Genomic DNA, 27504 nt, shown 5'->3' with positions numbered 1-27504 from the left:
CTCACAATTACACACCTTAAGCAACCCATGTCTTTTCTGAAAACTGACCTTATAACTAATAAGTTACAATTTCCACATTTTTTCCCCCCACATATACTTGGGGGGTGGGGGGTTGAGGATGCAAGCAAAACATCATTTTTTCTGATTTTAAGAACTTGCACCTATTTACTCTCCATCTCCCAACTTAGAAAGTCCCTCATTTTTCCTCCAATTAGAAATCAGGTCATCTAATGTTATATTAAGCTTGAATCTTTGTTTCCTCATTTTATTTTTTTTTATCCTCCTCAGTATGACACCTCTGTAGCTACTAATTATATATGAAATGTGAAAAATACTGCAAGAGCATCAAAAAAAGGCAGAATAAAAGCCGCCTTTTGACCTAAGAAATAGTATAACAATAGAGTATTCTTAAAATCTTGGTCCTAGAAGACAATCTTCTTTCTTATTAGGACATAAAAGAACCACGAAGGTACTATTAGGTTTTTTTTTTTGTTTTTTTGTTTTAGGTTTTTGCAAGGCAAATGGGGTTAAGTGGCTTGCCCAAGACCACACAGCTAGGGTTTTTGGTTTTTTTGCAAGTGTCTGAGACCGGACTTGAACCCAGGTACTCTTGATTCCAAAGCTGGTGCTTTATCCACTACGCCACCTAGCCGCCCCCTATTAGTTTTCTTAAGCTTAAAAATATTTCATAGCCATTTTTTACTGATATCACTATTGCTAACCTGTCTCCCGCCAATTAAAAACTGAAAGGAAAAAAAAATCCTTGCAACAAATCAGCAGCCAAGCAAAATGAATCCATTCAGTAGATGTCCAAAAAACATTTCTGGCTTCATCCATCTTGTATCCACCGATTCTGCCTGGAGGGGAGTAACATTCTTAATAATAGGTTCTCTGGAAACCCAGCTACTCACTGTACTGATCAGTTAAGTCTTTCAGAGATGTTTGCTTTTAACAATGTTCCTGTACAAAACTGATTCTACTCACTTCACTGTGATAACTCAACCTGCTACCCACGAGTCTCTGAAATTATCTCTTTCATCATTTAATGAGCAACAATATTCCATTACATCTAGTACACCATGGCAGTTTTGACTTGTGATTTCTTGAAATAATAGTATCCAGGCTTTAAAAAAAAAAGTTAAGTTTTCAAGAAGTCCAATTATTCCTTTTTATCCGGGGGGGGGGGGGGGGGGATGGGAATGAGGAGAGTCTGGGTTTCCCTATCTCACCCACTTTGAAGGAGTATCAGGTCTCCCATAAACTTAATTCCAACCCCTATTCCATTTCCAACTTGAGTTAGCTCAATTCTCCTTCCCCCCTTCCCTCATGCTGGGAGGGGCTCCTCACAGTGGTGCCAGATAACTGAAATTCAGTACTCAGCTTAAGGAGCTCACACACAAAAACCTGCGCAGGGATTAAAGGTCTGTACCACTATACCCAGACTAATGATTCTTAAATGATAGTTCCTTGGCTTCTATTCTAGAGAAAATACAATTTATACTAGATCTCAGACTTTATTTTGTGCTATCTCATGAAGTTACTGTTTGGTTTGATCTATTTTAAGTTTTCAGAATGTAAATTTCTTGAGTAAGAGTTAAAACTTTCTTTTCTAAGCTATTTATTTTTCTTTCAATTCTTTCCTCAAGAGCTTTATTTTACTTGTTTCTTTTAGGTATTCATGAAATCTTTGTGAAAAGTCCATTTTTCATTAAGTCACTATTTACAGTTGTTATGGAATTACTCTTTGGGGATCTTTTGTTTTATAATAATTTTTTAATAGCTTGTTTTTTTTTGACAAGGCAGTCGGTTAAGTGACTTGCCCAAGGCTACACAGCTAGGTAATTACTAAGTGTCTGAGTCCAGATTTGAACTCCGGTACTCCTGATACAAGGGCTGGTGCTCTATCCACTGTGCCATCTAGCCGCCCCCCTTTATAATAATTTTTAATACTAGTTGATATTTTCTTTGATTTACTCATCTCTCCAGCTAAAGTTCTTGAACTGGAGCTTTGTGTTGGGGTCAGGCTCAGCCCTCTATTATGAACTTTTATGGGTTAGTCTCTGCTTAGATTTTTTTTTTTTTTAGGTTTTTGCAAGGCAAACAGGGTTAAGTGACTTGCCCAAGGCCACACAGCTAGGTAATTATTAAGTGTCTGAGACCAGATTTGAACTCAGGTACTCCTGATTCCAGGGCTGGTGCTTTATCCACTATGCCACCTAGCTGCCCCTCTCCTTAGATTTTTGTGCTGACATCCATCTTCAGTGGTTAGCCCCTATCCCCCCCAACTATCCAGATCTTTGAGGTTCAGTGCACTAGATCTGCTGGCCAATTAGAGATATCTCAGAATCCCAGAACCCCTGGGTCATTTGGCTGTGAGTGCTGCTCTCCTGAATTGGATGGTACTACCCGCCTTGGGACTTCTTAAGATCCTTATCTTGGGACTTCTTGAGGGAGGCAGAAAGAGACAGGATTTTTAACTCTTGCTGATCCAGACACAGAGCCCTATGAACAATGTGTCCCTTTCCTCTTTTCAATGTTGCTGGGAGTCTACCTTGCATTTGTGCTGGCTTTGCTGGTAACCTACTTTTCTCTTTCCTCCCTGGTTCGGGCTAACCTCTTATAAATTTGAGGGGGATGGGAAGGAGAGAAGAAAGGGAAGAAGTCACTTACAGTAGTCTCTCACTGAATTTCTTGATCATTATTCAGTCCAGTGAGAACTTCAGGATTTTGCTGAAGTAGATAGGTTTTTGGGAGCTGGGCTGGAAGACATCTAAAGTATTTGTAATTCCAAAATGCTAGGCATTATTTAAATTTCTATAAAGATCAAGTGACTTGAACTGCTAATAAAAGCCCACAAATTATTCATTTCAAGAAGAGGGATAAAGAGAGGTACTAAGTATGTACTATGATATTTTACACAAAAGTGATTTTTATTAAGATTTTTAAAGCAACATAGTATCATAGATTTAGTGTTAGAAGGGACCCTAAGAGGTCCCCTTATCAGATCCCTTCATTTTACAGATGAAACATTTGAGGAACAGAAAAATGACTTTCCAAGAGCCCACAGGTATAGACCTGACATTTGAACTGATGTCAGATAAGTGCTTTTCCTTTATAGTCCACTGTCAATTGCTATAGTTACCATTTAAAGACTAGTCACAGCTGACTGGCATTGAAATCTGTGATTCCTAAACAAATTACCAATCAGTCTTTTTAAATGGAAATTATTGTGGTCTCTGACAGTAAGAGCTGTAAAGAATTGTAGGGATTGTAAAGAAAAAGGAAAACCAGTTTCACTGGAATTATACTGTTCACTTCTGGCAAAGTAGGGTCTAATTGGAAACAATGCTTGTTGGCTATTTTCTTCCTAGTAGTAAATGAAATATAGTACTCGTGCACAGAGAACACCAGACTTCAAAGACATCAGTTCAACACCAGGTCCTATCATTTGATAGCGACGTATCTAGAAAATTAAAGCTGTTTTCTGTCTGCAAAATAATAATGATACCCCATCCCATCCATATGGATCATAATCATTTTTACTCAAAAACATTCTCTAAAACATGACTATTTTAGCTTTCCCCCTTTAAAACACAGAGGGCAATATTTTTAGGTATTAAGTACCTTAGGGGCCTTTTCTATCTCCACAAGACACATCCTACAGTTTCCAGCAACTGATAATCTTTCATGGTAACAGAACCGAGGAATCTGTATGCCAACTTTCTCACAGGCCTAGGAGATAAAAAGAAGTTAGGTTATATGAGAATAGGAAGTACTGACCTTGTAAACTGACTGCTTTATAGACAGGAATTCCTTTCCCCACCTACAGCTGTCAATTATTTCTGTGTTGAATATATAAATCAATATATAGGGAAAAAAATAGTCTCTACTCCAAGTAAAACTCACAAATGTAGAATAAAAATATATTGATAATAAAGAAATAAAAAACTTCAAAACTTATAGAAAATATAATGATTTTATGTTAGCTAAGAAACAAAAATATGAATACATTTACCATTCTTTTAAGTGAAAGTCAAATTGGTTTATTTTTAACTCCAAATCTGTTTTTACTTTGTTAGAGTAAGTTAAAGAAATAAAGGCAATAGGACAACAAAACAGTAATAGAATAGTTAAATTAGACATATTAAGTGTCTAGTATGTACAAGACTGTACTAGGTACTAAGGACACAAGGATGAAAGGCCTCAAAATGCCTCAAAACATCTGTCAGGGGAAAAGCAAGTACAATGAATAACCATCCAAGTTTGGGTAAAAGAGCAACACGAAATATTTCAATACAGAAAGATCACTTCCCTTCCAGGATGGAAAACAGAAGAATAAGAAAAGGAATCAAGAAAAAGGTTGCCTTTGAGCTGAAAGTGAAGGATTTCAAAAGAGATGGAGGAAAGCCATTCTTGGAATGAGAAATAAGAAGTTGGATGCATGGAATAGAAGACAATAAGTTAAGCAGAGCATAGGACACAAAAAAGGGGAATAATAATAGGATAAGCAGTAGTAAATCATTTTGGAATAAGCAGGGCTACTTCATAGCCATAGCAAACTCTAGTAGATTTTCATATTAGTTCCTTAAATATTATTGGCCATTATATAATATCTATCAGGAAATTCTGACAGCTTGAAAGAAAAAAAATTTAAACAAATTTTATGAAATTAAAAAAAAAAAAGAAAATGCGTAGAACTTTGATTTCCTGTTTACCTGGAGCACTGTGGTTCCTGGTTCCACCATAACAGGTTGACCATCAACAAAGACTTCAATCAAGTTGTGGGCTGCTGTTGTAGTTGTTCGCACTGACCATCAAAAACATGGAGTTGGGAATTCAAGTTAACTAGAGTTGAATCTGCTATGGCATAGGATAATGGATTTTGTTTATTCTAACCACTAAGCTAGAAAAACTGATTCTAAAATACTCATATTAATTATGAGGTCACATATAGACAAAAGATACATTTCCATACTTGTCTATGATTATATTGAAGAGTAGCATAAATGCAAATTTATTCTACCTAGACATTGCTATATATTAATATATATATACATATATATACACACATACACATACACACACACACACACATACACATTAAGGTAGTAGACTATCAAAATAGAATTAACAATAAATGTTGTGAGGAAATCTGAAAGCCAGTTCTAGCAACATTCTACTCCTTGAGAAATTTTGTTGATTATTTTTATCATCTCTTAAAAATCTAGCTATTAAACGTTCAAAAATATATTATAACTGAGAAATGCCCCATTCAATTTAGCCAATTTGGTTCTATTTTTGAAAAAATAAAATTAACTTCATATTCAATAATCCATTTCACTAAAACAGCTAAGTACCTAGATGTAAGAAACTTTTAGATCCAGTCACATATGTAAGAAATTCCAAGAGTTATTTCCAAGACTTAACAGAGTTGAACAGTTTAGCTCCACATATTATTAAAGAACATATTTAAGAAGAATACTCACCACATCCTTTTTGACACTGAACAAGGCCAGCTAAGGCCTTGCGTACAGGTAGTCGTAACATGTTGCTAAAAATAAAACAAAGAAGTCTTAAAGTTCTTTTTGTAGGAAAATATTCTAGTTTTGCTAATTTTTTTTAGATTGCTAATACATTTGATAGTTCATGCTAGTTAATAATAGAACTGCATTAAAATGATACAAGTTCTATATTATCTAATAGATAGCTATGATTAATCTGTCCTTCTCCTACGTAAAATGAAATTGCACGGCAAATTAATTTTTAATTTTCAGGATTAAAAAACCTGAAGTCTCTTTTAATTTAAGTAGTTAATAATACTAAGTACTAAATGCTGTTTCTTTGAAACAAAGGAGCTATTATTCACAAAGTTTTAAAATACATCACTTCCTTGATGTATGATATATTCTTTTTGTCAAAAAAAGATTGTCCAATATCATGAAGTAATAACTCAAAATATATACTGAAAAATTTTCCACACAAAAACTTAAGGCACTTAAACTTAGCAACTAGCTAAGACCTTGCAATGCAAATAAACTAAAACTGTTAAAATCAGCTCTCAATTAAACAAGTATAGACTATCAACTGCATTTTTAAAAATACCAAAACCCAGGTTTTCTTCTTCCTTCAATTCAGCGCACTTCTGAGGTGCTTCCTTAAGTCATCAGGTATATGCAAATATGGAATACAAAAAATAGTGTCTGCTTAAGGAAAACATAAATTTAAGAAGCTTAAATTTTTTGTACAAAATACTATCTTACAAAAAAAATTACTAGTAGAATGAATAATCAAGAGTTGACTAGATCCCTGATTTAACTGCAATGGACAGTTCCACTAGCTCTACAGACTGTGACTAATACTATAATATGCTGTGGCTCAAAAAAAAAAATCATAACTTGGTGCTAAGTTTCTCTGGCAGGAAGGTAAGGTGGTCCCTTCAGATCATCATAATAAAGCCTGTCCTTGAAGCTCTCCTAGTTTGTTTACTGTTATCTGCCAGAATTTGTGATTCAATGACACTGTACAAATGTCACCTCTTTGCCACTAAGAGACACTGGTTTTAGTGGATGTCTGTAAAAATAATAAAGACTTCCATTTACAACTCACAGTTATCTTGTTACACAGTCCTTATTCAGCTTAGAGCAGCAGCTTTACTACCTTTGGAAAAAAAACTGGTGATGCTGAAGATAAGAGAACTGGGTTTGCAATCAGATCGACTAGAGTTCAAATCTAGTTTGATACTTCTTGTGTGACTCTGGACAAGTTAATTCACCTCTAACTCAATTCTTCAATTGTGAAAAGTAAATGATAGTAAGGGCCCCTCCTTTTCCAGGGTTGTCTAAAGAATCAAATGAGATAATATTTGTTCTTTTATTTTGTGTTTTTGCAAGGCAATGGTGTTAAATGACTTGCCCAATGTCATACAGCTAGTAAGTATTAAGTGTCTGAGGTCAAATTTGAACTCAGGTCCTCTTGACTCCAAGATTGATGCTCACCCACTATGCCACCTATCTGCCCCTATGAGATAATATTTGTTTCATTTAAAAAAAAAAGTGTTTGGCACAATGCCAGACATATCATAGAAGGACCTATATAAATGCTTTTGTTCCCTTCCCCACAACTTTTGAGGGATGGTTTAATTTTTCTGAAAACTCAGTCAGCCTTTTCACAACTTTAATAACATTGGTGTAGTGTTTTACTGTTTACAAAGACCTACATATAATACCTCATTTTATCTTCCCAACAACCTTTGGTAATGTATTATCCCTATTACTATTCCCATTTTATAAATAAGGAAGCTAAAGCCAAGAATGATCACATGGTATTAGTGGTATCAGAGGTAAAATTCTAACCCAGACCTCTAAATTTCAAACAGCTTTTATTAAAAAAAACTTAGAACACTTCTTTTTATGAGTAAAATATAGAAAATTCAAATTAAACAAGAAAGTTTTTCCAAATCAATGTTTTTCCATTTAAAAATATGTCAGCAATAAAGCTCCAGTATCAAAATAATTAAAAAATTTTAAGTACATATCTAAACATAAAGTGAAAAATGTTAATTCAGAATCTCTACTCAGAATTTATAATCCATTATTTACTCACTTAACCCAAGATTGTCTTCTGTTTTTTTCCTAGTTAGTTAATTCTAATCTGTTCCCACTGATGGCTGTTACTTTAAAACGGTCCATATTTCCAAGTACAAGTAAGCTGCCTTTGTTTAACTCTTGCACACATAGGAAAAGGGAAAAACTGAATTACAAATTCTTCTATACTTATTCCATTCATTTCTTCTCTCTCTCTCCCTCTCTTATTTATTTAAGGCAATGGAATTAAATGAATTGTCTAGGATCACACAGCTAGGCAATTATTAAGTGTCTGAGGCTGGATTTGAACTCATGTACTCCTGACTCCAGGGTCCGTGCTCTATCCACCTAGCTGCCCCTTACTAATGCATTCTTGGTTGATTTGCAAACTGAGGCAACTATTTTGGAGAGCAATTTGAAACTTTTCCTTGAGGGCAAGAAAAGTGGGCAAACCCTTTAATCCAGCAATGCCACCATCACTATCCCATTCATTTCTAGTGTTGTTTTCACATTATTCATCAACTGGCAGAAATTATTTGCTCTTTACTGCATATAATGCTACCTAAGATTTGAATATTTTTATTTTTACCGTAAAATGTCACAATCAGTTCTCCAAAAAGACTTCCCTGACCAATTCAATAATCATTTACTGAATATCTACCCTATGTAAAGCAACTGGGGATACAAAGACCCTCTGCACCCTCTCCAAAGTTAGTACCCACAAGAATCTTACATTTTCCAAATGTTGTGATATATAGAAACATAAGAACATATGTACATAGATTCAGACATAGTACCTGTCCTCAATAAATTGCTCTTTCTCAAACTATACAAAATGCTGCTGCTATTCCTCCTACAAATGGAGTTTGCTTTGTAATGGCCTACAATTTATTCACCACAGGAATTATTATCCCATCTTCTCTACCTCTCTATTCTACCTGATGCTGTGTCAAAGAATCTATAGCAATTCAATAATTAACAGATCCTACTACTACTCATCCCATATTCTCTACCGCTCCATTCTACCTGATACTATGTCAAATAATCTATAGCAATTCAAAAATTAGCAGACACCGCTAATTATTATCCCATATTCTCTGCTTCTCCATTCTGTCTGATGCCATGTCAAAGAATCTATAGCAATCCAATAATTAACAGATCCTACTACTACTCATCCCATATTCTCTACCGCTCCATTCTACCTGATACTATGTCAAATAATCTATAGCAATTCAAAAATTAGCAGACACCGCTAATTATTATCCCATATTCTCTACCTGACGCCATGTCAAATAATCTATAGCAATGTAATAATTAACAGATAGTGATGACCCGTAGGTGACACTTCCGTTAAAGATACCCAAGAAAGTGAAGTCGGTTCTTCAATAATCCCTCTCGCAGAAAAATGATCTGTGTAATAAACTGAGAACTCTTTCAATGTTCCAAGTCCACCTTAATTTGTCATTTTGATCTTTAAAAGTATTTCCAAGGGCACACAGACATATGTACACGTTTATTTGTGTATGTATGTATATATACACACACACACACACATATGTGTATGATATACTAAAAACCAACCCCGAAGCAAGGCGTGCGGCTCCGCGGGCTGCAGGCCTGGCAAGTTCAAGGTCCTGCACCCCCTTCAACCCCCTGGGATGTCACGGGCCCCCGGGCGGGCTCGCCATGGCCTTCTGCAGCCCACTTCGCGGACGCCCCGCGCGTCCGAGACCCCGAGTGGCCCGAGGCGGGGGCTCCTCCCGGCTGCGCCCGCGGCCCGCGGCCCCGGGGCCCGGCCGGCCTCTGCGGGTGGGGGAGGCCGGACCAAGGACACCCGCCGGCCGGGGCTCAAGGACGGCCCGAGGCCCCGGAGGCCCGCATCCGCCGGCGCGGCGCTCCCCGGGCCCCCGACGCGCCCGCCCCCTCCCACGCGCGGCCTCACCTCCCGGGGGTCGCGCCGGCACCGTTGGGCCCCCAGCTCCGGAGCAGCCCCGCGGCTCCCCCGCCCTCGGTCCTCTATGGCGGCTTCGGCAATTTCCGTCGGGCCGCACCAACGAGACGGGGGGGAGGGGGAGAGACTTCGGCAATTTCCGGAGCCGCCGAGCGACGTTGGGGGGGAGGGGAACACTCTCGAAATAACCATCGTTATTCTTTTCTATCCGCACATGAAGGAAATAAGTGCAGCCAACGCTATTTGAAACTTAGTACTCGAGAGAGTTCATTTTTAAAAGCCAAACGGGGGTGGGGGCGGGGAAAAGAGAAGAACTTTGCCCTTTGAACTCTGCCCTCCACCGCCGGCGCGGCGGGGCGGAAGGATACGGCCTGACCTTATATAAGGCGGGCGCCGCGTGCGCGCGCTCCTTTTTCCGGTCGGCGGCGCCTGCACACTTCCCCGCCCGGAGCCGCTCCCTCCCGGTCCCCGCCGCCGCCGCCGCCGCCATGGGCTTCGGAGATCTCAAGACCCCCGCGGGCCTGCAGCACCTCAACGACTTCCTGGCGGACAAGAGCTACATCGAGGGGTGAGCGGGGGCGGCCGCGCGGGGGCGGGGCGGGGGGCAGCGGCGCGTGGCAGAGGCCCCTCACCCTCCCGCCGCCCTCTGTCCGCAGGTTCGTGCCCTCGCAGGCCGACGTGGCCGTCTTCGAGGCCGTCTCGGGCCCGCCCCCCGCCGCCCTGTGCCATGCCCTGCGCTGGTACAACCACATCAAGTCGTACGAGACGCAGAAGGCCAGGTAGGTGGGCGCCGCCCGCCGGGCGCCAGCTACCGCAGGGAGCCGCGTCCCGCCCCGAGCCCGGCCCTTTAGGCTACCCAGCCCCCAAACGAAGCTGCTGTAACTGCTTGTGCCACCCGGCTCGGCCAAGACACTGAAGCCCTCCATTTTTTCACAGAACAGGTAGAACATGGACAACAGCAATCCGAGCTTTCCCCTCACTGTCCTGCCACTATGCCTCGACCCTGACCTGGGGGGGCGCCCTCTGGGGTGAGAGGGGCAGTTCTTCTATGGCTCATTCATTCACTCCTTGGCCATGCTTCTGAAACTGCCAGCAAGGGTGGAAGTTGGGGCAAGTGGACAACCAGTTCACTAAGAACGCAACTGCACATACTGTTATGAAAGCTCAGACAAAAATGTCCATACTGAAAGATTAAACCATAGTGAGTATCCCTATAATATCTCCCAGGGTAGCAGAGTGGTTTGGGTGCGAGAGTCTTTTAAGAAAAAAGTCAAAGTATTTACAGGGGGTTTGAGTATGACTTAAAGGAATGCTAAAAGTTTTCATGTCCCGTTTATGGAGTTTAGAGTGGGCAGTGTTCTTGTACTCCCCCCCATCTGTGTACTTCCAAGTCTTGAAAAGCTAGGTCAAAAGTCATTCATTCCAGATTTAAGATTGCTTGTTAATGTTGCAAAAAATGCTACTTTTGTAAGGCTTTAACTTATCAGTTTGTAATGGTTGACATTGGCCTTGGTAAAACTTGTTAGGGCTTTGTTACAAATTTGATTTAATGCCCTTCGATTTGGGCATTTGAAGTTAAAATGATAGCGCTATTTTTTTTTTTATTTTTAAAGCTTGCCAGGAATAAAGAAGGCTTTGGGCAAGTATGGGCCTGCTGATGTAGAAGACACCACCGGAAGTGGGGGAGCTACAGATAGCAAAGATGATGATGACATTGATCTTTTTGGGTCTGATGATGAGGAGGTATGTTATGATATCAAGTAGAAAGTACTTTAGTTTTTGGTCCCTGAGATTAAGTGCCCATAGAGATGTTCCTTTGTAAGATGATCTTCACTTTTAAGGCAAACTCAGAATTCACATGATTTCTCGATAAATTCTTTTGGAGTCTCTTGTACGTACACAGGTACATAGCATCCTATTAAAATAAGTATAAAAACATATAAATACATCTTTACAAAAATGTAGGCTAGTGTTTTCACAAATAAGTGCCAATTGAGAACACGGATGTTAAATTTTGGGTTGTGTTTTAACTGGCTGCATGATGAATTAAATCCAATCACCATCTTTCGGCTGAATTCCATGATGGAGTTGCTTTTTTTTTCTGATTGGCCGGTCTGTTTTCTATATGGAATTCTTAACTAATTTTAATAAGAACAAATTAATAGCCTGAAATATATTGAATTCTCTTCACAGGAAAGTGAGGAAGCGAAGAAGCTGAGAGAAGAACGCCTTGCTCAGTATGAATCAAAGAAATCTAAAAGTAGGTTGTCTTAAGGCTTGACTTAGAAGTTTTAATTTTTGAGAGGGAAGCAAGAATATGGTACTTGCTATAAACTCAGCTTTTCTTTGGTAAGCTTGAATTTTCTGGTTGCTCCAACCTATGCATTTACTACTTACTAGAATTTTAAGAGACAAAATGTTCCACAGCTACTGGTCTGCAGCTGTTCTCATCTGTAGCAGTTGTAGTATTCCACTGTGGAAAAGAAAACTGTTACACTGTTAAATCACCTCTTTCTAATGCAAAAAAGAAAGCTGGGTTCCTTGTGTGACAGACACCTATTTTAATAGGAAAAGAATACTGATTAACTTTATTCCAAATTCTACTAGAATTCAGTCCTAGAATCCAATTTGTTTGTTCTCATCAGCATTCTAAAGTACCTTCTCAACAGGCACAAATTCTTTATTTGATGTCTACTCACTTTGAGTTTTTGTAACTTAAAGGTCAGTTGATCTCAATCTTCCTTCAGCTTGAGTCACAATCGTGCATTGTTTAATTGATGAGATGTGTTTAGTTTATTCTTCCACACCTGAGTGTCTTGTTTTTACTATGTGAGAAATGGCTAGTCCTTTCTCCATAAAGTATACAGTCAGTAGGGGAGGATTATCTATAAAATAGGAAGTACAGATTATTACAACCCAGGTAGGAAGAGATGGGTATTCTGGCTGGGAGGAAAATGTCATTTAACTTCAACCTTTGAAGATTACTAAGAATTACTAGTTAAGAAAGCTTTTCGTATTTTGCCTCCTTTAGAACCTGCAATTGTTGCCAAGTCTTCCCTCTTACTGGATGTAAAACCTTGGGATGATGAGACCGACATGGCAAAACTGGAAGAGTGTGTCAGGAGCATTCAGGCAGATGGCTTGGTCTGGGGATCTTGTAAGTTAAATCCTTAAGGATTGACTGGTATTGATCATGAATTTGCATTAGAATCAACACCTTAATTTTTATGTTCTTCCCCCTCCCCAGCTAAACTAGTTCCTGTGGGATATGGCATCAAGAAGCTTCAGATACAGTGTGTGGTTGAAGATGATAAAGTTGGTACAGATATGCTAGAGGAACAGATAACTGCTTTTGAAGACTATGTGCAATCCATGGATGTAGCTGCCTTCAATAAGATCTAAAACTTATCATCTTCAGAAATTGCATTTAAATAAAAATATTTGCAAGCAAGACCTGTTGAGTCTCTGGTCTTCTTATTAGAGTAGGTTTTCTGATTATCTACATTTCCCTATTAATAACTGGAATTTGCAGTGTGATTTGTATAATGGTAAAGGGTATTTACATCCAGTTTTGGATGTAGAAAGATAGAATCTTGGGTCTTTAGCTGAAAGGGTGATTTAAGTTTAAAACAGACAATATATTTTGATTTGCCATTTTAGTGAGAGCCAAGCTACACTTGGCTTCATTTACTAAAGCATTTAGTGTAAACCTAGAAATGACCCCAATAAAATTGCATTACTGGCTGCATTTTGGACATGCCTGAACTAGCATAATGCGGTCATGCAGGTAGTTGATTCATTTCCTTTTCCAGTGCAATCTAGGGGGGGACTGCCTTTGAGTTACCTAAGCATTAGATTAGACCACTTGTGTCAGGTAATGAAGTTAGGTGGGCAGTATTTCAGTGTTGTCTCAAGAATTGTGACTCCAGCCATTCCAAAACCAAGCAAAAGTAATTTGGGGGATTCATGCCCCAGAGGCAGGGTCCTGAACTGTGTGAAACTAGGGGTGAGAAGTTTGGACAACCTCTGTGGACCTGTCTAAAATCATCTGGTAATGGGAGATGAAGTTGGTGATTATGCAACCAATCTGTAGGCTAGACTCTGAAGGAGGAATTTTTTTTTTTATTTAAGGCAATGGGATTAAGTGACTGGTCCAAGCTATGATTCAGCATCCTATTTATAATGCTTTCTTATTGGCTGTCTTAAGTGCTATGTCAGGCAGATGTGGTCAGATAGTATGTTTAGGTCAAGCTGTACTTTGCTGTTTTAGTGGAGCCCATATGAAGGATATTGGGGTGGGGTATGGGCTAGGATTCCATTGGGAGCAATATCTTCTGACTCCCTGTCCAGTACTTGGCCTGTTACAAGTTGTTTTTTTTTTCATTACTGATAAGACTGCATTAAGAATGAAAAATTTTGAATTGTCCTAGATATGTACCTTTATACCACTGATTAAGAATGGGGAAAATTTGTTAAGACATCAGGGAGTTGATGCCATGACAAGCACGTGAAATGAATTTGCATGAGGGGGAAGGAGGATATTTCTCCATGGGCATTTGGTTCTACTGACCAGAAAAGAAAGGGTTGAGGGTGCTTGAAAAGTTGAGTTGGGACCAGGTAGCATCACATCTGAGTGAACAAAATCAGGCAACTAGAAGGGTTGTGAACCTGGTTATTAGGAGGATGACAGTTATCTCAATTGAAATAGGGAAGGTTGGAGAAGTAATGGAGATAAATCTGATATTGCAACCTAGTCCCCTTATATGGATCTTATCCCACCCCAAAATGAAGTGGGAAGTAGGACTATTACAGGTCACTTCTGATCTTCACTTAGTTCTCCCTCCAAGGAGTGTCAGCCTTAAAGACATCTGGGGAAGAGGTTGGATAGTGGCTGTCAGGTTTTCTCTTAAAAATGCGACTACTCCAAAAACCAGGGTGACAGTTGTACTTGTCCTGAGAGCAGCAGCTGATAGTCTAAAATGGAGGAGGTTGGTACAGTGGAGGGAGGAGGCAGTGTTGAAACAAAGTGCATGATTATAGGTGGACTAGACCTTGAAATCTTTTGATTCAATCCCACATTTCTCTTGAAAAAATGAAGATGCATAAATAGGGTTTGTTGGCAATGATGTGCCCAAACAGACGCATATATATATATATGTGATCTGCATGTTGCCTAGGTCCTCTGGAGGATATATCTTTATATCTCTATGTATATTTAGAATAAGTTGGTTTTTATAGTAATAGAATGATTTTAAGACTGTTCACTTAAATTCTGTACACTTCACGTTTTTTTCATTTGTTCAGTTGTTTCCAACTTTTGTTATCCCATTTGCTGGTCTCTTGGCAAAGATATTAAAGTGGTTTCCCATTTCCTTCTTCAGCTCATTTTTACAGTTGCAATTGAGTCAAATAGTTAAATGTGACTAGTACAGGGTCACAAGCTAATGACCAAATTTGTACTCAAGATGAATCTGGATACCACCCCCCCCCCAGTAAATAATCCCTATTCATTCCCAATTAGTGCTATCAGTACTACCCCATTAAGACTGTCTTCAAATGCTTTTAGTAACAGGCCTCCTGCCTGATAGTTGTAGTTTGGGGCAACAGCACCATGTAGTAAATTATAGTGAAATAAATGTGGAATATCATAGTATAAATATCTTTGTTTTTTGTTAGGTTTTTGGAAGGCAAATGGGGTCAAGTGGCTTGCCCAAGGCTACACAGCTAGGTAATTAAGTGTCTGAGACCGGATTTGAACCCAGGTACTCCTGACTCCAAGGCCGGTGCTTTATCCACTGTGCCACCTAGCTGCCCCCATAGTATAAATATCTTTAAAAAAAATCATTACTGCAATCCCTTTCTCCCCAACTACACTGAGCAAAATTAATAAAGCACCATATGTACTTGAATATTCAAGCAAAACAAATTTCCACATTGGTTATACTCAAAACACAAGTACTGGATTCATCATCTCTGTAAAGAAGTGAGTAAATTATCTTCATTCTTTTGGATTTGTGATATATTTATTGCTATTGAAATAGTCTTTTTCCTCATAATGTTAGCAGTACAGCTCTGCTCACTTCTTTGCAGTTCCTGGAGATCTCCCTAGGATCCTCCGAAATTGGCCATTTCTTTGCACAATAATATTCTGTTTACCTTCCCCTATTAGAATTTGTTTGGCCATTGATAGGAATTCCTGCCATAGTTTCTGAAGAAGCTGTCTAAGGAGGAAGCCAGATTGCAGACAGTTATGCAGACAGGTTAGATACAAGATAAACTGAGATAATCAACAAGGTACCACAGTTATGGAAATTATTGGGAAAGGCTTCTTGTAAAGGAAGGATTTTATCTGGGACTTGAAAAAAATTAAGGAAGCCAGGAAGCAATGTTCTGCTATGAATATTGTGCTCTAGGTTGAAACTTTGTTTCTGTCTTTGACCTCATCATAGGGCATTGAAGAATATGAAGGATCCCTTTTCTTTGTTTTTCATTAAAAAGTTTTTTAGGGAATAGAAATCCATCTTCTCTTCCAACTTCCTATCCCATTAAAAAGAAAAACAAAAATAAATTCCTTGTAACAAAAAATGCATGGTCAAGTAAACCCTCCTTGACTATCTTAAAATATGTCTCAATCTGCATCCTGAAAATGTCACCTCTGTCAGGAGGTGGATATAAAAGGCTTCATCATTGATTCTCTGGAATAATGCATGGTCAGTCAGTACTTGGAGGACAGAGTCTCTTAAAAACGAAGGCTCAGCAGTTCTCTCCATTTGTCACCAGTTACACATCTGTCCCTATTCCCCCACTTTTCAGCTCTGGGGCTGTCATCTTTTCCCATTAGATTGTAAGCTCCTTGAAAACAGGAACTACCTTTATTTTAATTTGTGTTTGCATCCTTAGCCCTATGTGATGCCTAATACATTGTAGCTATTTACTAAATCTTTATTGTCTGACTAACCATTTTCAATGTTTGTTTTTAGAGTGCTGTTGTATACATTGTTCTCCTAATTCTATATATCAGTTTATACAAATTTTCAAAAATGTTCATTAGCTATATTGATATTATACTAAAATTTGTTTTTCAGGTTCCATGTCTTCTTGAAATCATCTATTTCCCCATTTCTTTTTTTAAATTTATTTTTCCTTTTATATGTAAAGATAATTTCAAACATTCATTTTATTTTTTATTTTTTTTTAATTTTAACATTTTATTTGTTTTCCAATTATATGCAATAGTCATATGTACCCATCATTTTTTGCAAGGCTCTGAATTCTACAGTTTTCTGCCCTCCTCCCTTCCTCCCCTCCAAGGCTGTCTGACAGTCTCTACATTGTTTCCATGCCATACACTGATGTAAATAAGAGTAAACATAAGAATAAACATAAACCCCTCCCAACCCCAAGATGATGGGAAACCTCAAGAAGAGAGAGAGAGAGAAATAGTCTGTATTCAGATGTCAATGGCTTTGTCTCTGGGGTGAATTGCTTTCTTTATCATAAGTTCACCAGAGAAGTTGATTCAATATTTTTCCCTCAGTTGCTATTACTAGCTGTATCTCCACTCTATTCCTCCCCACTCCCATTTATTCTATTCTCTCTTCTTTCATCCTGGCCCTGTCCATCTGAGTACCCTCTCCCCCGACCTTCCCTATCTTCTATCACTTATTCCCCCTTCCCTCCCCCCATTCCCCCTCATCACATCCCGTTCCTCTGATCCTTTTCCAGGGCAAGACAGATGTCCTCACCCTATTAAGTGTGCATGTCATTTCCTCCCTGAGCCATTTCCAATGAGAATGAAGGCTCACTCATTCCCCCTTGCCTTCCCCCCTCCCCTCCACTGAAAAAGCTTTTTCTTGACTCTTATGTGAAATCTCTCAGCTTCTTCATCTCCCTTTTTCTTTCTCCCAGTACTTTCCTTCATCATCCATTGACTCCATCCCTTTACCACACCATACCATTATATTCCACTCCTTCCTATGTCCTGTCTATATATGCTCCTTCTAACAGCTCTTATAAATGAGAAAGTTCATATAAGTTATCAATATCGTCTTCCTGTGCAAGAATACAAACAGTTCAACATCAAGTTCCTCATAGTCCCTCTCTTCCACTCCCTCTATGGTTCACCCAAATATTGTACTTGGAGATCAAACTTTTTGTTCAGCTCTGGTCGTCTTGATAGGAAAGTCTGAAAGTCCCGTTTCATTGAAAGTCCATCTTTTCCCCTGAAAGAAGATGTTCAGTTTTTTTAGGTAGTTGATTCTCAGTTGTAAACCAAGATCTTTTGCCTTCCAGATATCATATTCCAATCCCTAGGAGCCCTTAATGTAGATGCTGCCAGATCCTGTGTAATCCTGACTATGGAGCCTTGGTAGTTGAATTGTCTGTTTCTGGAAGCTTTTAGAATTTTCTCTTTGATTTGAGAGTTTTGGAATTTGGCTATAATATTTCTGGAAGTTTTTCTTTTGGGATCCCTTTCAGGTGGTGACCAGTGAATTTTCTCAATTTCTATTTTTACCCTCAGCTTCTAAGGATCTCAGGGCAATTTTGCTGTATTTCTTGAAAAATGAAGTCTAGGCTCTTCTCCCGGGCGTGGTGTTCAGATAGTCCAATAATTTTTAAATTATTTCTTCTGGATCTGTTTTCAAGGTCAGCTGTTTTTCCAATAAGATATTTCACATTTTCTTCTAATTTTTGCCTCTTTTGGAAGAGTTTTATTTCTTTCTTATTTCATGCAAAGTCATCAGCTTCCTTTAGTTCCATTTTGCATTTGAAGGAGTTATTTTCTTCAGAGAGCTTTTTTATCTCCTTTTCCAGCTTGGTCAATTCTGCTTTTTAAGGCATTCTTCTCATTTGCTTTTGGTTTTGCTTTTTCCATTAGCCCTACTGGTTTTTAACATATTATTTTCTTCAATTTTTTTTTATATCTTTCACCAAGCTTTTTGATTTGGTTTTCATGATTTTTCTGCATTGCTGTCATTTCTCCTCCCAATTTTTCTCCACGTCCCTTAATTGTTTTTTTTTTCTTTAATTTATTTTTTTATTCTCATTTTGTACAAATGTTTTTTTTACATTAATATTCTTGGTTACAAGTAAACAAAATACCCCTCCCCCCATGAATATAGACTTGCTTTGACGAAAAAAGTAAAGGGGAGAGAAAAAATTAAAATTAAAAAAAAATAATAGTAATAATTGTAGGTATGGCCAGGTGGCGCCCTGGAGCCACGAGCACCAAGTCCATATCCAGCCTCGTAAACCCAATAATCACCCAGCCATGTGACATGCAAGCCACCCGATCCCCACTGCCCTGCAAAAACCAAAAAAGAAGAAAAAAAAAGGCCCAAAATAAAATAAAATAGTAATTATAGTAGGGGTGGCTGGGTGGCAGACAGAGTATTGGCCTTTGAGTGAGGAGCACCTGGGTCCGAATCCGGCCCCAGACACCCAAAGATCACCCTGCTATGTGGCCCCAGGCAGGCCACCCAGCCCCACTTGCCCTGCACCCTCCCCCAAATAATAATAACAAAAAATGTGCTTCAGTCTTTGTTCCAACCAACACCAACAACTAACTCTGTCATGGGTGGATCATATTCTTTATGATAAGTCCATCACAAAAGTTACTTCCATATTTTTCCAACGTTGCCAGTGCTGATTGCAACTCCCTCCTTTCTTATTTCTCCACTACCATGTACTATATTTTCTCTCTCCTTTCACTCTGACTCTGCTGTAGGGTCGCTGAGTGGCGTAGCAGACAGATCCCTGGTCCTGGGGCCAAGAGGCCCTGAGCCCCCATACCACCCCTTAGGCCCAGAATCCACCTGGCCCCATGGTCCTGGGCAGGCCTTCCAATCCCAGCCCCTTGCAAGAAGTAAAAAAGAAAATGTGTTATATCTGGCCACTCTCCACCCATGGTCCATCCTCTCCTCCTTTATTCACATCCCCACCCCTTCCCCCTGCTCCCCCTCCTTCATACTCCAGATGTCTATATCCTATTGAGTATATATGCTGTTTCCTCTCCTAGCCATCTCGGATGAGAGCAAAGGTTCCCTCATTCCCCCTTGCCTCCCCCCTTCCATATCATTGCAATAGCTCATTGTAATAAAAAAAATCTTACGTGAAATATATTAGACTATTCCCCCCCTCTCCTTTTTCTTTTTGCCATTCCATTTCCCTTTTTTTCCTATTGACTCCATTTTTACACCATATTTTACCTTCAAATTCATCTTTCTCCTGTGCTTCAACTATAAAAGCTCCCTCTACCTGCTTTATTAACTGAGAAGGTTCATATGAATATTATCAGTATTATTTTTCTATACATGCAGTTCATGCTCATTAAGTCCCTCATATTCCCCCCCTCTCCTCCAATCTCCATGCTTCACCTGAGTCCTGTATCTGAAGATCAAACCTTCTGTTCAGCTCTGGCCATTCCAAAAGGAACATTTGAAATTCCCCTGGTTCATTGAAAGTCCATCTTTTTTCCCTGGAAGAGGACATTCAGCCTTGCTGGGTAGTTCATTCTTGGCTGCATTCTAAGCTCTTTTGCCTTCCGGTATATTGTATTCCAAGCCCTACGAGCTTCCAATGTAGCTGCTGCTAAGTCCTGTGTGATCCTGACTGCAGCTCCACGATATTTGAACTGTGTCCTTCTGGCTGCTTGTAATATTTTGTCTTTGACTTGGGAGTTCTGGAACTTGGCTATGATATTCCTTGGGGTTGTTTTTTTGGGATCTCTTTCTCTGGGGGATTGGTGGATTCTCTCCATTTCTATTTTGCCCTCAGCTTCTAGAATATCAGGGCAATTTTCCTGTAGTAATTCTTTGAAAATGATGTCAAGGCTCTTTTCCTGATCATGACTTTCAGGTATTCCAATAATTTTTAAATTATCTTTCCTAAGTCTGTTTTCCATATCAGTTGTTTTTTCAATGAGATATTTCACATTGTCTTCTAATTTTTCATTTTTTTGGTTTTGAAGTATTGATTCCTGATTTCTGGTAAATTCATCAATCTCCCTGAATTCTATTCTTTATCTGAAGGATTTGTTCTCCTCAGAGAGTTTTCTTATCTCTTTTTCCATCTGGCCAATTTTGCTTTTTAAAGCATTCTCCTCAAAAACTTTTTTTTAGGTTTGTTTGTTTTTTTTTTTGCAGGGCAAATGTGGTTAAGTGGCTTGCCCAAGGCCACATAGCTAGGTAATTATTAAGTGTCTCAGACTGGATTTGAACCCAGGTACTCCTGACTCCAGGGCCGGTGCTTTATCCACTACACCACCTAGCTGCCCCTTCCTTTTTTTTTTTTTAGGCCTCAATAACTTTTTGAACTGTTTTATCCATTTGACCTAAGCTGTTTTTTAGCATGCTATTTTCTTCAGCATTTTTTTGGATTTCCTTGACTAAGCTGCTGACTTCATTTTCATGTTTTTCCTGCATCTCTCTCCTTTCTTTTCCCAGTTTTTCTTCCAACTCCTTCATTTGATTTTTCAGTCTTTTTTGAGCTCTGTTATAGCCTGAACCCAATTTCTGTTTTTCTTGGAGTCTTTAGATGCAGGAGCTTGTGCTTCCTCATCTTCAGACTGAGTATTTTGATCCTTCTTGGGCTCATTTGCAAAATATTTCTCAATTGTCTTCCTCTTGTTTCTTTGCTTGCTCATTTTCCCAGCCTAAGCCTGTTTTTTGGGGGTGCTTCCTGAGCTTTTGGGACACTCCCACAAGGGTCTCAGTGTGTGAGGCTCTGTCCTCCCTCCTGGTCTGTGAATGACCATAAGCGCCCCCCTCTGCCACGGGGCTGAGGTGGGGGGGGGGCTGCTGTTATATGGGGGGGCCTAGACTGTGATCAGGATCTGAATGTGGTCAGAGCCCCAGAGTCCTGTTCCAGGGGCAGAGGACAGAGCTCCGCAGTCTCTCTCTCTTCACTCCCCTCCCTCAGCTCAATGGGCTCATGCTCTGGGGGCTCCTGCTTACCGGCTCCACCTGCTTGTTTCCTGATCTGGGCTGCGGAAAGACCAAGCTGCTTGCTGTGTGTCCTGAGGGCTGGGCTCCACATGCTCGCTCTGGCCGAGGTCCCCCGCTGTTCCCCTGTTCCCCCACTTTGTGCCCAGTGCTCCCCGGGGTGCAGCTCAGGAGACTCCCCGTGGCTCCCAGCGCCTTGGGGCTGCCTCCGGGAGGCTGAAGTTCTTTGCTCTGGTGGGCCACCCCTCTGGTGGGCCGCCCCTCCGACCCCAGGGAGCAGAGCCTTTCTGCTCTTTTTCAGGTTACCTTGAGTAGGAGAACTGCCTCACTGGATCCCTCTGTCCTTAGTTTATGAGTTTTTATCAGAGAGCTCCTAAGACTTGATCCATTCATGTCGCCATCTTGGCTCTGCCCCCCCTTAATTGTTTTTCAAAGTCTTTTTTTGAGCTCATCCATAGTCTGAGCCCATTTTCTATTTCTCTTGGAGATTTTGGATACAGAGCTTAGATTCTGTCATCATCTGAGTATGTGTTTTGATCTTCCACAGGACAAAAGTAATTCTCTATGGTCAGATTCTTCTTTTTTCTGTTGTTTACTCATTTCCTCAGCCCAAGGCTAATTTACAGCACTTCCAAGCCTTTGGAGTTGTATTTTTTGGGGACACCTCACTGGGACCTTTATTCCTCCAAGGTCTTAAGCTCTCTAGCCTGTGCTTTGATATGTAGATGACCACAGCACTACCCTCTGCCCTGGGGCTATAAGGAGAGATCCAGCTTGGTTACTTAGTATGGTAGCCCAAACTGCAATATATGAGTGTAGGCAAACAACAGAGTTCTACCCCAGGGAGAGCATAGAAATCTCTGCAGACTTCCCTTACCATCTCTGGGGGTGCAGGCAACTTCCTCCAGATTCTTACTGCAGATTCTGCAGCCGCACTCCTCACTCCACACTCACCCAGGTGCAGCAGAGCTCTTTCCCCATGCCTTCAAACTGTTGCTGGTGATTTCTGGGCTTCACTGGGCTGGGCTGGGCTGGGCTGCGCCATGGCTTTTTTCCCAGCCCCTGGTACTGGTGAAACACACATTTCCTGTGGAACTTCTAAGTTATCTTGGGTTGTTCTGTGGGTTCTGCCCCTCTAAATTTTGGCTAGAGCCATCCTTTGTTTTTTGGGGGTTGGGGATCAGAGTTCTCAGGGAATGCTGCTTTCATACTGCTATCTTGGCTCCACCTCCAACATTCATTTTTTAATATTTATTTTCTAACTACTTGCAAAAATATTTTCAACATTAATTTTTTGGTAAGATTTTGAGTTTCACATTTTTCCCCTCCCTTTCTTCTGCCTTTCTCCCCTTGACTGCAAGTAATTTGGTATAGGCTATATGTATTTTTTTAAGTTTTCTCTGTCCCCCCTACTCCCCTCCCTTAATTCTAAAGACAGTAAATAATCTGATATAGGTTATACATGCACAGTCGGGTTACTCATATTTTCACTAATCAAGTTGTAAAAAAAGAACAAAAGTAGAAATTAAAAAAATAAAGCTAGAAAAACAAAAATATGCTTAGATCTACATTCAGACTCTATGGTTCTTCCTCTGGATGTGGATGGTAATTTCCTTCACAAATCTTTTAGAATTATCTTTGATTACTGTATTTTTGAGAAAAGTTAAATCTTTTATAGTTGATCATAACACAGTGTTACTCTTGTGGACAATGTTCTGCTTGTTCTGCTGCTTCTGCTCACTTCACTCAGCATCGTTTCATAGAAGTCCAGCCTTTCCTGAAATCCACCTGCTATCATTTGTTTATGGAACATAATATTACAGCATACATATATATATATGTATACATATATATATTTATACATATATATATATATATATATATATATATATATATATATATATATATAATTGTTCAGCCATTTCCCAGTTGATGGGTATTCCAGTTCTTTGCCAACACAAAAAGAGCTGCTATGAATATTTTCGTACATATTGGTCTTTCCCCCTTTTTTATATCTTTGGGAATATAGACCTAGAAGTGGTATTGCTAGAACAAAAAGTTTACATAGATTTAGAATCTTTGAGCATGGTGTCAAATTGTCTTCAGAATGATTGGACCAGTTCACAACTCCACCAACAGTACATTAATGTCCCAGTTAACCCACATCTCCTCAACATTTATCATTTCCCTTTTCTGTCAAATTAGCCAATTGTACTGATGTGCACAGTGATAACTCAGAGTTATTTGAATTTACATTTCTGTAATTAATGGTGATTTAGAGCAATTTTTCATTGACTATAGAGAGCTTTAATTTCATCATCTGAGAAGTGCCTGTTCAAATTCTTTGAGCTATTTCCTGTTTCTTACAGGATAATGGTATTCCATTATGTTCACATTTAATTTGAATTTTATTATTTTTTTAATCAGTATGTAATTTTTAGCATTCATTTTTTAAAATTCTGAGTTCTAAATTCTCCTTGAGGCAAAAATTAAACAATTTTACATAGATTATACATATGCAGTCATACAAACCACTTCCATATTAGCCATGTTGCAAAAGAAAATGCAAATCAAAGAAATCAAAAATAATAAAGTAAAAAAGCTCCATTGCATTCAGTTACTACAATCTGTTTAGTCATTAGCCAATTCATGTTTATTTTTTCGCTTTAGTTTTTTGCCACCACAAAAAAAGAGCCATAATAATTTTTTTCATATAGGACTTTTTTCTATTTATTTGATCTTTTTTTTTTTGAGTTTTAGGTCCATTAGAAGGATAGCTGTGTCAATGCCATGTACTATTTAGTAACTTTTTTAAAGCATTGTTGTTTATTTCTTTCTAATTACATGTAGCTAGTTTTCAACATACATTTTGTAAATTAACATACATTTTTTGTAAAAATAGGTTTTTGGGGCCAAATTATTTTCCAGAGAATACTTGATATTCTGGACAGAGTCACCTAGAATGCATCAATGTACTTGTTTTCTTATAGCCCCTCCAACATTTATCATTTTCTTTTTTTTGAATCATCTTTGCTAATCTAATGGGTATGAGGTAAAAACATCAGAGATGCTTAAATGTGCATTTCCCTAATTATTCATGGGGCAGCTAGGTGACACAGCGTCAGATCTGGAGTCAGGAAGACTCAACTTCCTAAGTTCATCTTCCTGAGTTCAAATCTGGACTCATACATTGTGTGACTCCTGGACAAGTCACTTAAAACAGTTTGACTTAGTGTCCTCATATGTAAAAACGAGTTGGAGAAGAAAATTGCAAACATTCCAGTATATTTGCTAAGAAAACTCCAAGTGGAGTCACATAAAGGTGAGTATCACTGAATAGTTACTCATATTTTGGAGAATTTTTTCATATGGTTGCCTTGAACCTGTTCCTGTTCTAAGACCATCTAGCAATTGGGGGATGGCTCTTATTATAACTTTGAATCAATTGAAAATGTGACTTTTATTAGAGAAAATTGCTACAAAGATTTTTCCCTAATGAATTGTTTTCTCCTTTTGAGCTTAGCTTTATTGGATTTACTCATGCAAAATATTTTAAATTTTATGTAATTGAAATTATTCATTATATCATCCTCTGTGATCTCTCTACCCTTTGTTTAGTCAGGAACTTTTCTCCTATCTTTATATCTGATAGGTTTTTCTTTATTTCTCTACTGTGTTTATGGTGTGATCTTTTATCTAGAGTCTAGGTCATATATCTATTTGGAGTTTATCTTGTTTTAGAGTGTTTGTCTAAATCTTATTTCTTCCTTTACTGCTCTCTGATTTCCCCCCATAGATTTTATAAATAGTGAGTCCTTATTCCAATATTGGGTGTCTTTGTGTTTAATTGAAGACTAGGATACTAGGTTTCATTGCTACTGTATGTTATATACCTAATCTCCTTCATTGATTATCTATTTTTAAACAGTTAATTATTTTGAAAGTTTTTACTTTGTAACATTGAGTTCTCCTACAACCATAACCCTTCATTCCCTTGACATTTTAATTTTTTTATTTCCCTTGACTTTTTTAAAATATAATTATACATTTATTACTGAACAAGCCTCTCTAGTCCAAAATAGGGCACAAGGATTAAAAATAAAAATTCATTGCACTACTTAATAAAACATTACTAGTAACTCATTAATAATGTACAAATTTTGTTAAAATTTCTCATCTTCAAATGATTTGATTTCAGGTATTTATTTATAATTCATTTAAAACTCCATTAAAATGACACAACAAAGTACAATAAGAAAAAGAGTCAATAAATATGATTTTCAACAAAAAACTCATAAATTCATAATCATTTACAAATTTGAGACAAACAGAAAAATGAGATAATTGAATGTTCTGAAAGAAAAATAAAAAGTTTTAATGGCAGCTCAAGGATATTTCCATCAAAAATATTTTCCTAAAATGAAACTGAGTTGGTAGATCCCATCCAAAGTATTTACAAGAGGTCTAAATTTTAAGAGCTTTAACAAATCACAGTTAAGAGAAAGTATAAAAACCTAGACTCACATATATTTTCTCCATTTTTGCTTGACAAATTTTCAGAAATAAACATGAGATTTTGATATCAGCAGGCTTTGACACCTCTGTTTCCAGAATCATCAAATAAAGCTGATAATTCATGAAGCAACACAGCAGACCTATGATGGTAATGCAATTATTTTCATTTTTGGGAGGAAAGAAAGGAAAAGAAATAAATATTAATATTGTTACCAGATTCTGGTGCTGAGGGTGTGAGTCAGGCACATACATGTGCATTATTTTGAAAGCAGTAGCAATTGACTGAAACCTCTTCCCCTTCCCCTTTTGTCATCCACAACAAGGAAGGATCCATGTAGCTAGTCTTAGCTGTGTGCCTTTCAAATTCTCCCAAACCACATGAAACCAATCTGGACAAATTTCCCAGGAATCCCATGCAAATAATATTTTCTTTCTAAAATTTCAGATTAGCTAGAAGAATGCAATAATTATATTAGTCCTTATGGTCTCTAAAACTGTAAACTGCTTCACAGAACTTTGCAGGAAAAGGACATTATGACAAGAATTCTTAAATTCCCCTAATATTTCTGACCCATCTTGCCTCCATATAATTTTATTTGGAAGCAATCAAGATTAATTGACTTGACCAGGGTCACACAGCTAGTAAGTATCTAAGACAGGATTTGAACTTAGATCCTCTTGATTCCACAGTTGGTGCTCTATCCCTCTTCCAACTATTATATCTAGTTCTAAAAGAGTAATCTTTTGGTAGTTTGATTGGCATAAAATTGAAAAAGTAAGTTACTTTAAATAGTACTATTTTTATCATTTTGACTTGTCCTATCCATGAACAATGAATATTTCTTCAATGTTTCAGATGGTGCTGCAAATAGGGCCAATAAAACCAGCAGAAAGAGAGAGAAAGAATTTCAGTAGTGGTACAGTGGATAGGGCACTGACCCTAGAAAAAGGAAGGACCTGAGTTCAAATTCAGCCTCAGATCCTTGATACTTACTAGCTATGTAACCTTGGACAAGTCACCTAACTCCATTACCTTACAAAAGCAAAAACAAAAAAAAGAATTCCTTCTAAAATAGCTATTCAATATAAAAAATACTCGAGAATCTATGTACACAGTTCCTTGTACACAGGGAGAATATAATGGAAAATGCTAATTTTTGAATCTTCTTTCACAATATGACTAATATGGAAATTTGTTTCACAAGATTGTATATATTGTATATTGTATATATATGCATATATATCAGATTATTTGCTGCCTTGGGGAGGGGGAAACAAGGGAGGAGGGGGAAAAATTTGGAACTCAGAACTATTAATATTATTCTTTGGGGCAGCTAAGTAATTATGGGCTTACCACTGCCTTGCAAAAAAAATTATTGTTCTTGTCAATTAATTTGAATATCAATAGATTAATAAATAATAGATTAAAAAAGAAAATGTCACATTTGAAGTCAAATGTGACTCAAATCCCAGTTCTCCTTACTTCTTAGCTGTGACATTGGATAATCATTTA

General features: G+C 38.4%; 2 protein-coding genes and 2 non-coding genes across 4 annotated transcripts in view; 3 read left to right on the top strand and 1 right to left on the bottom strand.

Moving 5' to 3' along the window:
• NDUFS1 (NADH:ubiquinone oxidoreductase core subunit S1) overlaps positions 1-9623 on the bottom strand; it is a 33405-nt gene extending 23782 nt beyond the window's left edge. The window contains exons 1-4 of the mRNA XM_074191541.1: positions 9526-9623; positions 5487-5551; positions 4716-4807; positions 3625-3732 (exon numbers count right to left, since the gene is read on the bottom strand). Of these exons, the coding sequence (XP_074047642.1) occupies positions 3625-3732; positions 4716-4807; positions 5487-5547 (261 nt within the window). The 5' untranslated portion in view covers positions 5548-5551; positions 9526-9623. The remainder of the gene's footprint in view (positions 1-3624; positions 3733-4715; positions 4808-5486; positions 5552-9525) is intronic.
• Positions 9624-9955: 332 nt separating this feature from the next.
• EEF1B2 (eukaryotic translation elongation factor 1 beta 2) lies at positions 9956-12987 on the top strand. The gene is made up of 6 exons (XM_074191542.1): positions 9956-10102; positions 10191-10313; positions 11148-11277; positions 11728-11794; positions 12566-12691; positions 12782-12987. Exons 1-6 carry the CDS (start codon positions 10023-10025, stop codon positions 12934-12936), a joined length of 681 nt encoding a protein of 226 aa, XP_074047643.1. The 5' UTR covers positions 9956-10022; the 3' UTR covers positions 12937-12987.
• On the top strand, positions 11565-11647 carry LOC141492402 (small nucleolar RNA SNORD51). The gene has a single exon (XR_012469882.1). It is a non-coding gene; the product is annotated as a small nucleolar RNA SNORD51 (small nucleolar RNA).
• On the top strand, positions 11954-12092 carry LOC141492408 (small nucleolar RNA SNORA41). The gene has a single exon (XR_012469887.1). It is a non-coding gene; the product is annotated as a small nucleolar RNA SNORA41 (small nucleolar RNA).
• Positions 12988-27504: the final 14517 nt, after the last annotated feature.

The sequence above is a fragment of the Macrotis lagotis genome, chromosome 6, assembly GCF_037893015.1.
Source record: "Macrotis lagotis isolate mMagLag1 chromosome 6, bilby.v1.9.chrom.fasta, whole genome shotgun sequence".
Taxonomy (NCBI): Eukaryota; Metazoa; Chordata; class Mammalia; order Peramelemorphia; family Peramelidae; genus Macrotis; species Macrotis lagotis.
The sequence above is the reverse complement of the archived record's forward strand: the minus strand, read 5'-3'. Positions and strand labels throughout refer to the sequence as shown.

Excerpts from the sequence above, each read along its gene's own strand:
- EEF1B2 (XM_074191542.1), top strand. The coding sequence starts at position 10,023 with ATGGGCTTCGGAGATCTCAAGACCCCCGCGGGCCTGCAGCACCTCAAC. Across the intron at positions 11,795-12,565 it reads TGAATCAAAGAAATCTAAAA|AACCTGCAATTGTTGCCAAG; the intron begins GTAGGTTGTCTT and ends TGCCTCCTTTAG. Across the intron at positions 12,692-12,781 it reads TGGCTTGGTCTGGGGATCTT|CTAAACTAGTTCCTGTGGGA; the intron begins GTAAGTTAAATC and ends CCCCCTCCCCAG.